Source organism: Eschrichtius robustus, chromosome 13 (assembly GCF_028021215.1).
Source record: "Eschrichtius robustus isolate mEscRob2 chromosome 13, mEscRob2.pri, whole genome shotgun sequence".
In the NCBI taxonomy this organism is placed as follows: Eukaryota; Metazoa; Chordata; class Mammalia; order Artiodactyla; family Eschrichtiidae; genus Eschrichtius; species Eschrichtius robustus.
In genome coordinates this window covers 18,849,140-18,861,762 of record NC_090836.1, presented here as the reverse complement: position 1 = coordinate 18,861,762, position 12,623 = coordinate 18,849,140, and the positions used below count along the sequence as shown (strand labels likewise).

The following is a 12,623-nucleotide window of genomic DNA, read 5'->3' as shown; positions in this document are numbered from 1 at the left end:
TTAATAGCACTATGAGGCTCATTTTTTTTTCTGCTTAACTAATACAGTGCATGATTTTATATGTCATGTCAATTATTTTAAGGCATAGTTCTATAGCTTTCATTATGTCTGATTTGGAAGTTATAAGCGTTTACAGAATTTTCTTTTACATGTTCCATTTTATACTAGCATTAAATTAAAAAAAGATGAAACATAGTGAATGCCTGTAAAAGAATATATTTTATAAACCAAAGGTATTTCTTTTCTAGAGGTTGACTTTTGAGAAGAGTGTTTTTCAGATCCTATTATTATAAATAGTACAATAAGTAATTTTTTTAGACTTTCTTTCCTGGTGCTGAAAGTATGTGTACGCACTGTTTGCCTTTTAGACGAGGCTGGAGATAGCAGAGCTGAACAAACAGAGCGATGGGGCTTTAGCAATACCTAGTTCTTTGCCTTATGCTCTGTTAGGCAGCAGTTGCCTTTCAGCTACTCTCACATCTTGCAGGCATACCAACTACTGCCATCAAGTAGCCCACCTAAACATTCAGACTGTGCATTGAAACCAAACATAGACTAACAATGGGGAAGAGGGTCAGATAAAGGTGTGTGTGTCGCTTACAGTTTTTAGGCCAGAGAGCTCTTACCGCCTCCCCACTCCCAGTTTTACACTCTCTCGAGTCCCGTACACTAGGAATATTTCCTGTAATCTAATTACCATTCTAGAAATCACAGGAACAGAAAAACTTGAGTTGCCTTGACATTTGCTATAATGAGATTTTGCTTGTATGTTAAGCCCATGACTTTACTCTCTGTACTAAGAAGTTTGAAGAGCACCTAGCTTTAAAAGAAAAAAAAATACTAATCAATGAAAATTGTTTTGGATTTAGTTTGGATAATATTTATGTTTTCAAATATGCTTTCAAAAATTCTTAAAATTTTGGACACATTAACACATTGGGCATACATTACTAGATAATCCTCGTGGCATTAACAGCAAAGGTGTGGAGAACTGCAGTTTTCACTTACAACTTTATAAAACCTCAGTTGGCAATATATTTACATTACCGAACCTTGCAGTGGCAGTTACTTGAATTTGTGAGCCTCGTTCTCTACCCTGTGTACGTAATAAATAGAAAAAGCATTATCTTGTTTGGCTTTCCCACTTACCTGTGGTTGCCATTAGTATGGGAAAAATATGTACAGAAGTATGAAGAATTCTCCCTGTATGTGTACAGATACGCCTTAACTCTGCCAAGTTGAACACTCGATCAAGTTGAACACATGATCTACTTATCATTTTATATATTCATTTTAAAATACTCATTTCTACCCCTTGCTACCTTTAATAAATTATATGACTTTTTCTTTCTTATGGAAAAGAGAAGCTTTATTTGTCCATCATCTTTTATTTTATGAGTTATTCAAGTAGCAGTTCTCAAAAATAAAAGCGTTATTATTTTTTTCCTCTCACAAAAGCATTAAAAAATAAGTTGACAAGATCTTGGTAATAGGTATCAGATTATTGGGAGATGAGAAATAGAGATAAAACTTTTACTTAGATTTAGGTTCTGCCTATGAACTATTTGCTGTAAAGGAAATAGATTTATTTTTTCAATATGATTTTTTTTTCACTTGTAAGAAAAATGAAGTTACTTTTTGATTCCGGGATGTATATTTTTCTTCAATAAAGAAACCTAATTGACTTAGTTTAACCTAGTATTTCCCAAATATATTTTACCATGGAGTCTTCCATTTAAAGAAAGAAACTTTCTTTAACTTTGGGAAACTTAGATATAAAGCAAAGTCTTTTGACAAATTATCTTTTTAGAAGTGGGGATAAAATTATATAATAAATCATAGTAGGAACCTGGCATGGAGTTTTATATCTAGAAAGTTTACTCTGGTGTCTTGAGATAATAAAAAGAATCTCTGATTTCAAAACAAATTGCTTAAATATCTTCTAAGAAAAATCCTATTTAAATCTTAAAAAAAAAATCCATTTTTTGTTCTCAGAATTTTCAACTAGCCTGTCTTTGAGCACATGCTATTAAATGATTTATGCTGCATGTACTTGGCTTATGTCAAAGTATCAACATATGAAGTCTTATCTAGGCTCCACAGGGCAAGATTTTTTTTTTTAAATGTATTTATTTATTTATTTATTTATTTATTTTTGGCTGTGTTGGGTCTTCATTGCTGCACACGGGCTTTCTCTAGTTGCAGTGAGCGGGGGCTACTCTTGGTTGCGGTGCGTGGGCTTATCATTGCGATGGCTTCTCTTGTTGTGGAGCATGGGCTCTAGGCACGCGGGCTTCAGTAGTTGTGGCACGCAGGCTCAGTAGTTGTGGCTCGTGGGCTCTAGAGCACAGGCTCAGTAGTTGTGGCACAGGGGCTTAGTTGCTCTGTGGCATGTGGGATCTTCCCGGACCAGGACTCGAACCCGTGTCCCTTGCATTGGCAGGCGGATTCTTAACCACTGCGCTACCAGGGAAGTCCAGGATATTTTTAATATAAGGGCTTTCCAGAGAAAATGTCTTCTGTAGTACCTGGCATTCCCATCTGGACATTGAAAGCAGGGTGTGCTTGGGCTGATCTTAAGGAAGCTGTCCTTTTCAGTGAAAGAGAACCTATAGATTCATCAGGTGTAGTAACAGACTAGAGATTAAAATCAATTCTTTAACTCAGTGTTTTAACCAGAAATGGCAAGAAGCCAGGTGATAAAATCTGTGGTTCAGAGAGAACCTAGGCCCTCTTCATCTCAGTTTTTGACCTGAAACACGGAGATGATAGTACCTCCGTCTCAGGGTGTGGGAAAGATTGTGAAGCATAGTTTTAAGCTACTGTGCATAGGACTGGCACGCTCTAAGTGCTCCATAGTAGTCACTGGTGATGGTAGTGGGAGGATAGGTATTTAACAGTCAGCTGAGATACTGGCAGTAGCTCTTATGAGAGAATTGTCTGAAGATGCTAGTTTAGGTTGATTAACGATGCCATTTTAATTGTAGGTTAAATTTTGTGTGTTAAACTGAGGGAGTGTGCTGGATGAACTGGGGACAGTTAGGACAGAGTTTAAGTTGGTAGGGTGGGTCTCCGCCTCTTTGGGCAGCCATTCCCCTACATTTTCTGCTGTGACCGGCTCTAGAGTGATGCTTTCCGTCCTGTCCCTTTATCCCATCTTCTGAAATCTGGGGAGGAGAGTCAAAGAATCCTGAATAGAGAAATCATTTAGGTTCATTTTTTTTCATACTTATCTGAAATCTTATATGCAGATGGTTTCCAGCATGGAATTTACCTAACTTATTTCTCAATTTTCGGTGGAAGGACTGTTTTCCATTTAGCTTACAAAATTTTCATTTTCAGTGTCTCTTACCCAGAATATTTAAAATGTTAAGTATCAAGATTAAGTGTAAAGTGCTTTTTTATACTTGGCCACAGTAGTTTGAGGAAATTTAAAAACCTCCGTATTATTAAAATTGAAAAATCTTAAAGATCTAACTTATTAGGTAAAATACTAAAGTTTCCAGTAACATAAGCTTACCTGTACATTTCTCATTTAAAACTTATATTTTAAAAAATTTAGATGGAAATAAGGAGCTATCTTGACTAACCATTTTATAATACTTTTAAGTAAAATTCTTCTCCCGTCGTCTCCCTTCTCTTCCTTTTCCTCTTCCTATCAGCTGGGCCAAACCTGTCCACTTCCATTGACTGTACTCCCTTTTTATATAGCCTAGGTTTTTCTTGCCCTTGTTCAAGATTACTTTTAAATTCTAATGAATTTATTTCTAAATATGTATGTGTGTATATGTATACACACACATGCACACACACATTTTTTAATACTGTATCTCATGGGTTATTGAGGTGTGCAGGACTGTTTGCCTCTGTGGTAAATGGCTCCAAGTTGCTATGCTGTGTGAATTATGCTTTGGCCAGTTCGTATTCTCCATGCTTTAAGCAGCCAGTCAGTAATCTTGCTGTGTTTAATGTGCCTGCTTCTAGTAGTATTCTGTATCTCTTTATCTCCCAGCTTTTATTTGCTGCATTTAATCTGCTGTGGGTCCAGAAAAAAAGATACCAATAGATTTTAGAATATGTTCCTAACATTATACATTTATAATTACCGTATATCATCGTATGAATATGGTCTGTGGGGATCTCTTATGAATGAAGTACCTGAAGTTTAGTACTTGGAACTGTAACAGTTGTTTTGACTGTTGAGAGCCCTGATTTGCTTATTATCCAGTTCTCAGTTATGTTCTGAATAGCTGAGGCTACTGGTAAGTGACTTCTGGTTAAGTGAGCTGCATTAATCTTGCAGCTAGAGAGGTTGGATATTAAGTTTCCCTTACTTGCATCCAATTTGTGCAACGTGAGAGGCTTCTGTATTTGGGCAACCACAGGAACTCCCCTTTCTTTCTGGGTGTTGTTTCAATGAATTTCCTTTCTCTGCTTTACCATTTCTCTCTTGCATGCTTCTCTTTGTCTCTAAATTGACAAGTTTGATATCCTTGAGAGAGAAGGGGAGAATAAAGCCTAAAAGAACTTGTAGAATTTTATTGCCCCCCTTGCTGTCATCTGCATACCTCTCCCCTTTCTTAAAACGCATTTATGTTTTTACATTTTTTTCCTGCTGCCCCCATGTTGGTAGAGTAAATAATCTCACACAGTGATTCTCTGCCCACCTGAACTTGACGTTGGCTCTTCTCGTCACCTTTCTATGTAGCTCTTAACCTGCTCTGCTCACCTCTGTCTCCTCCTCCCTGAGTCCCCCATTCTTTTCCATCTCCTGCCCCAGACCTTCAGAGTCTTTACCAGTGGCCCGGGATAGGGTATGTGTGTTGAGGGAGAGTCTACGCCCACTGAGAAGTAGATGTGGGGTAGCGGGGCAGGCAGGTCCCCCCCCTCCCCCGTCTCATTGCCACTTTGCATCAGAATAGGAGATTGAGAGGAAGGAAGAGTGTGTTCAAATATCCTTTTTGTTTTTTTTGGGCCACGCCATGCGGCTTGTGGGATCTTAGTTCCCTGACGAGGGATTGAACCCGGGCCCTCAGCAGTGAGAGTGAGGAGTCCTAACCACTGGACCGCCACGGAAGTCCAGTGTTCAAATATCTTAATTTGGAACTCTGAGAACGTTTTTTTTCTCATTTAGAATTCATAAAAAGAGTGTTCGGACTTTGTATAACATACGTGGGAAAATGGATTCGGAACTCTAACATCCAAGAAAACCTTTAATTACAAAGCATCTGTAATGCATAATTGGTAGCCTTTTGTAAGGGCTAGAATTCATTTCCTTATGACAAGCTTTTTAACAAGCACATTTTTTGTACTTCACACATGGTCAGTTGTTTTCTTCCCCCGTTCTTTCTACTAGGAATTTCCATTTTTTACCTTGACGGCGTTTCCTCCTGGATTCCTCGTGCATGTCGGGGGAGTTGTTAGTGCACGCTCTGTGAAGCTTTTGGATCGTATCCACAATCCTGGTATGTTCTTTAGAAGTTTGTTTTCGATGTTTCATTTACTTACATTGTGATTATTAACATTGATATTTATAATTTTTTTTTTGATTTTTATAATTTTTTAAGCCAAATCTATCCAGAAAGAAAAATGACAAAGAAAGTATGAACTGACGCACGTTGCTCTAAAATATTTGCAGTAATCTTAATTAAAAATAATTAAACTAAGTAGAAGTATATATTTTAGTTACTTTTGTATACAGAACAAATCTTGATTCATCTTTGGCCAAGGTGTATCACTTTGAGGGAATCCTTAAGTCACTTTTGAGTCAGCTATTTTCTTTGACCCATGCAGATAACAAATTTTACAATTTGATCATTGTGGCCATTAGCTTAAGATGTTAATTCTTTTCACTAGCAATAACTCTTTATGGATTTTGAGTAATTTCCTTATTCATAAAAGAAGTATTCTTTTAAAATGTAATTGTAAACATTGTGTAGAGTACCTAAGAGTTTAAAAAAGGCAACTATTCTCTTTGGGTCCTTGGTTTCTTTTATGTAGCTATTTGTTCCATATAAGTGAACAAGAAAAAATAATAGCTCACTTCTTTAAAACATGGGGTCTTGATTATAAAAGAGAAGAGGCATGGAAGTCCTAGTAATTTCAAGCCCTTGGATTAAAAATGCTTTGATGATTTTTCTAAACCTAAAATAAGCATGATAAGTATGGTAGGAACTTTCCTATGTAATCTGTTCTCGCATCTCTCATTGACTAGATGCCCAATAACTTGCTCAAATCACTTATTATTTTGATGACATACCTTAAACCTGAAGTTATATTAATATTCTTACTTGGCACATACACAGATATGTTTTAAAATTTTAAATTGTCACTTCCAGTAACCTCTTCCTGGGGCTCGTACCGACAGCTATATAAAAGAGAAAAATGCTTTGAAATTATTGTATGCAAAACACAAATAGTAATTTTGAGGATACAGAGCATTACCATTCTTTTAGATTTTTAAGAAATTTAATCTGTGTCCCATGGTTTGATGTCATTTGAGTTAAGCAGAATGGAATTTTTCTAGACCCTGAACAGGATTTCAGAAAAGCAAGACTAGCTAGGATTATTTAGCTCTAAAGCTGAGCAAATACATCTTTTAAGCCCCAGTCTTCTCTTTTTCTTCTCTGGTTTATTTTTTTTTCCCCTGTTCCTTACTTTTTGGGTCAATCTAAGATCTTATCTTCATGTAGTATTTGCATATTCTGCAATAATTAAAAGGCACGTTTAGACTGAGGCCAGTTTACTGGATTGAGACCTTGAGGACTATGCCAAGTTTCATATCTATGTGTTTAGGAACTTGAATTATTTGGAAAGTGCAGGGAAATACTGAGTTAATACTTGACATTAACTGGGTGACCCAAGGCCAGTTACCTGTGTTTCTGTGGACCCTTGACTCAAATATTTTGATAGATGGCACCCACCCATGGATCTAATAGCTCCAAAAATTCAGGAATATATTCAGTTGTTGGTGATGTCTTCTGTTTATTGAAAACATTTTGATGTCATCGTTGCTTCCACGTACTCTGAGTAAGCTGTAGAGTCTGGGAGAACAAATGAAGGTTACTTAACTAAGTTGAAGTAGAGAGCCATATTTTACATGGCATTACTTAAAAACAACAACAACTGCTTTTGGGGGTTTTCCATACTTGCCAGTTTATTCTAGCTGTGTAAGAAATGTAAGAATCCAGACCCAGGGAAGAAAGCACAAATCTTCCTTATTACAGAATATGTTTTGTGTACTGTAACTACAGCTCATCCATTCTCTTCCTTTCCTTCTCTCTCAGAATATTTTTTCAATTCACATGGAGAAATTCTCAGTTACTAATGTTTTATTTCCCAGAAGATTGTGGGCATATATATATAAATACTTTAATGTTATATAAGTTGTATTTCAGCTTTGTTTTATTTTCAGTTAAACACAAATCAATTACATAGTCTAATGGTCGAGTTATTATATTATTTTGATATAGTTATCACATTCTTTGGATTGTTTTTTTTGTATGTGTATTATGCATTACAAAGGAACATTTGCTTAACATTTTCTTATCTCCAGGCCCCTTAAATAATTATTTATGAAAAAAATTTTAATTTTAAAAAGAGCTGAATGTTAAAACAAAACAAAACTCAGTTAGCATCTACCATAATGATGATGTATTAATTTTATGACACTGAGTTACTCTGCCGAGAGAAAATTATGATGGGTGAGGTGCATGTGCTAATGTTAAAAGTGCTGTATTGGACTCTCAGATGAATCTTGCAGCTATTTTTTGACTAATGAATATGGGAAATTTTCTTTTCACACTGAGTGTAAAAGGAAAAGTCTTATTTTAAAATCACAACCACCTACTCACTCTATGGGTTGTTATTTTGGAGTTATTTCTTTTAGAACTGCCTCTTTTTAAATATTAAGCAAACAGGGTCATACAATAAGGGAGAGAATGGGGTGGTTTTGAAAAGGTAATTATCTTTAATCAGACTTTAGTTAATGTTAGATTATGATAGCATGTTCCTTCTTCTCTATCTATTTCTACTTCTTATTAACTCTGCTGTCTGTGTCTTTCTAGTTCCTGTCAAGTGGTGTTGTCAATTGTGTTCTTATTTGTAGTGTTTTTTGGTTTTTTCCTACTATTCTGCACCTAAAACTGATCTACTAATTTGCTGTTTTGAACTCAGCCTTTGTCGGAATTATGGGTAACACAAGATCTTACAAACTGCTAGACTGGAATAGTTTCAATTCAGGTATTTTAATGGTCATTCAGTACTACATATGCTGACAAAAATTATGGCAGCTCAGTGAAGTTTTTAGAAATGTTCTAGATTAAATAGGCTTAATGTCAATTCAGTTATACAGATACATTTTGCAATACATATGTGATAACTTTTGTAATCTCCATGGAAATGGCAAACATAAATATGTGTTAACTAAAATGAATTAATCAAAACCATAGAAATACCATAAATTATGAATGACTTCTGTTAGGTGATTAACTTTCAGAATGATAATTTTTAATTATATTTATTACATTTTGGACAGTTTTTTCATATCAGGTAAATGACACTGGCATTAGCTTTGTGATTAAGGAAATATTAATTGCTAAATATATATTATAAGTATTCAATGACTAGCTTAATAATCGTAAAGTATATTTAAACTTCAATTGAGATTTGATTATAATATATTCAGTGTTCTATAAATATTATAAAAGTATAACTTAGCATTTTTATTTATAATTCCAGAGTGTTCCAAAATTTGGTAAGTAAGAGCAGATTTTGGGGGGATTAACAGCTTTCATAAGCTTTCCTCCTTCCCCTTCGACATGAGAATACATTTTTTCTTTTTAAGTAATTTTACATATGAATATAGTTTGTAGCTTTTAAAGAAACTAAACTAAGATAGCTTTACAGCTGATGATGTGGTTTAGAGTCAAAGCCAATTTTTCTTTTTGATAAAAGCATGTTCTCTTAATATAAATATCTACATTTTTATGTTATTTCTATTTTAGATTTAAATTAAATAATAGAGCCATTTTGATTTAGTATCAGAAACTGGTATTTTCCTGTAGAACTTTTTCAGTTAATTGTGTCAGAAAGTACATCTATTTACAGAAAAACAAAAACAGAAACACCAGGAGGCTTAGCATTTGAGATAATATCCCATAATCTTTTCAATATTGTAAACTTTTTTTGTTCTTAGGGGTCCAGGATGTAAGTTCTGATGTAAGTAGTGCATGTTTGACTATGAAGTAACTCATGTTCACCATGTAGATTTACCTAAAGTCAGTCTAGTACACAGTCTGATCAAGTCCAACCTTTGCAGATTTAGACCGACATCAATTGGTAAATCTTTGGGGAAATTACCTCTATTTCCTATCCAAGTTTTTGCCAGCATGTTATCACATTGATTAGAATTAATCATTTGTAATGTCATGCTTTATACTTGATTTTTAGTGAGAAATTAAAAATACGCTGCTGGATTCATTTAATAAAAATAAGAATATATTTTTAAAACATAGGCAGATCAGGGTAGTGGGCAGAGAAAAAGGCTAATTACATAAGAACAGGACATTGAGGGCATCAATCATTAATAGTTTAAGGAGCCTGAAACCTTGTGAGGGCAAAGATGTTTAGAATGAGAGATGTATTAAATGATAGAACAGTTTTGGAAAAGTGGAAAAGGCAAAAGTTAAATCTTGTAGACATAATAAAGACTTTGTCCCATGTAAGCAGAATTACAGAATTTGGCAAGGAAAAACATGGTTGAGGAAGCAGTATATCTTGCCATCATTTAAAATAAAGTCCAGTAGTAAATATATGAAAGAAAAGGTAGATATGTTATAGCATATTAAAAGATGACGCTTTTAGTTTAATGTGCTCATAGTTGTATGCTTTGGATTGAGGTGTTAGAATCTTTTGATTCTAATTGAGGTGTTAGAATATTTTGATAATAGTTGGCACATATTCAGAAACCAGGTTTTTTCGGATACTAGTTTCAGAAAAATAACTTGATAATTCTGAAAAAAAGTGATTTATTTGGTAAATATATTCAAATCATTTATATATTTTTCTCCATCATTAGGGAATATTTAGCCACTCCTGTCCTGTATTACCATAGAAAATCAAGAATTGACCACATCAGTAAGAAAAGTAGTTGTTGATACAGTTTCTATTAATGCTAGAAACTGTTAATCAATATTGTATTTTCTGGACTCTCTGAATACCAGGTGTTAGATGCCTTCCAAGAGAAAAAAGAAGGGAACACATGGTAGTCAAACATACTTACTAATTATTAGACATTCCTATTTCAAAAACATTAAAATGTGGAAAGATATAGGAAAACATTTTATATCATACAATAGTATTTCGTGAAATACGATATATCATGCACACATTTATTAGGACTTATTTTGTGCCATGCAGTTCACTAGATAATAGGTGTGCAAAGGTGCCAGTCCTCCTATTTTCAGAAAGCTCATATTCTGGGAGGATAGAAGAATATGTAAATGGCTTACTGTGTGTTATGGAGTGACACAAGATACAGAGTTAAAGAGGAAGGCAGGATTAACTCTATGTGGCAGGGAAGCTTATAGAGGTGGTAATTCTTGAGCTCAGTGTTGGATGGTATATGGGAGATTCACGCAGATTTATATTTCAGACAGTGTATTTGGAGCCATGTTAATACATTCTTTGAATGTAGTTCTGAAACTTCAAGCATTTGCAAAACAGTATCCTAGCCATTACTCATTCGATGATGTTTATTACATAGCTACTTCATACTTATTTTAAGTTTTTTGCCATTAATACAGAATGTCTTGGTTAGTTTACCTTTTTTTTTTCCTGCCCCCTTTTCTCCTGCTTTGTTGTCTTAGTTTGTGTTAACTACAAGTGATAGAAAATATTTTTATAGAGCGGGAAGAAGGGAACTCAGTATCTGAGAATTTATTTAAAAATTATTACCTTTTCTTACCTTGTTCGTTATTTTTTTGGCCTGGTAACAGACTTTGAGGAAGACAAGATGAATCTTGCTGCTAGGAAGGAGGATGTAACATTTGCAGATCTGTATGTGACACGCCTGGAACAGGAGGTGCATAGGAATAAGACAGGGTAGCCCATGGCCACATTTGCATTAAATCATTGACTAGAGGTTGGAGAATGGATTTAAAAGCAGCAAGACTAGAGACAGGGAGCCCAGTTAGTAGATGCAGTGGTACTGGCCAGATAAGTGACCTAGGATTTGGTGGTAATGGGAGAGCTAAAGGTTTATAGCGCACTTACTATGTACTACATATTCTTCTAAGTGCTTTATGGTAGTAAGTCATTTAATCCTCAAAACACAACCCTGACATAGGCATTATTCCTATTTTGTAGATGAGCAATATGAAACGTAGAAGTTCCCCCAAAGTAAAATAGAAAGTGACTGAGCCACAGTTTCAACCTGACTACTTTGGCTTCAGGACTTACACTCGTAACCATAAATTCATGAACTATTTATAATGTAAAATCCACAGGATTTCATGATTAGTAGGATGTGGTGAGTGAAACAGGCTCTTGGCAACTTTCAGCTGAGAGAGAAAGATAGATGATGGTTATTCCACATGTCTACGAGTCTGACATCCCAGGGGGCATGTGGAAACTCAAGTCTATTTGAAAGTTCAGTTGTAAACTTTTAAGAGTAAATTTTCATAGCCCTAGCTTATTGTTTCTCAGATGGCTATGATCTTTTTTTTTCTTCTGAGTTTACCACTAAAAGTATTTCTGAATAGCTCACACATACATGTTTCTTAATTAGTAATAGTCTCAGTGAGTTGAGGAAAATTTGTTATTCTTTCTTGTGTAGGATGCATGTCAGCTTAGATAATTTTTTCAGGAAGTGACAAGAGGAAATATAAAGTAGTTATATAATGTGGTTTGAAAAGTACTAGTTTGAAATAGCTTATAAACTTAGACAATATTTTTAAGAGTGTTTTTAAGTCCTGAGTTAGTAAAACAAGGTGTTTGAAACTAAGTAACTTTCCTTTTGTTTCTGAGAATATTCTAAAAAGTTTTCTTTTTTTTAAAGTTTTAGACAGATTGTAGATTTTAAGACATATTAGACTGAAGATTTTCTCAGTCTTATAGTAAATGAACTTTGACTAGTGATAATACAAGCTTTAGATTAGTGGTCTGAATTTAGAAAATATTACTCTTTTTTGTTAGTTTTTAGAACTGTAGTTGTTTAGAAATTTCACTTTATTTTGGGGACAAAAATTAATAGTTAAAACCTAAGAAAAGTATAGTTACTGCTTTAAAAATATTTAATTTTAACAAAATATGTCAGCTGATATATAAGGAAATATTTATAGAATATACATATCAGTCTGATCATGCAGATATTTCTTCAGTGGTTGTTTGTGGAGTGCCCACCATGTCTTGAGCACAGTGCTGGGGAGTGGGAACACCAGTGTTCATCCAGTGTAAATCCTCATCCTTTTTACATACCTGGTCTAGGCTTTTTCTTATATTATTTTGCTCTGTGTGTGTGTGTGTGTGTGTGTGTGTGTGTGTGTGTGCATGTGTTAGTTAAATGAAGATAGGCTTTCTTGGAACTTGAATTCTGCTGATGATCTCAGCAATTATTATTTTTC

At 34.6% G+C, this 12,623-nt stretch overlaps 1 protein-coding gene across 3 annotated transcripts in view; it reads left to right on the top strand.

Moving 5' to 3' along the window:
• The window catches only part of C2CD5 (C2 calcium dependent domain containing 5), an 81,393-nt gene that overhangs the window by 27,980 nt on the left and 40,790 nt on the right, over positions 1 to 12,623 (top strand). For all 3 annotated transcript variants that reach the window (XM_068559943.1, XM_068559942.1, XM_068559941.1), the window contains exon 10: positions 5,357 to 5,465. In XM_068559943.1, coding sequence (XP_068416044.1) covers positions 5,357 to 5,465 — 109 coding nt within the window. The remainder of the gene's footprint in view (positions 1 to 5,356; positions 5,466 to 12,623) is intronic.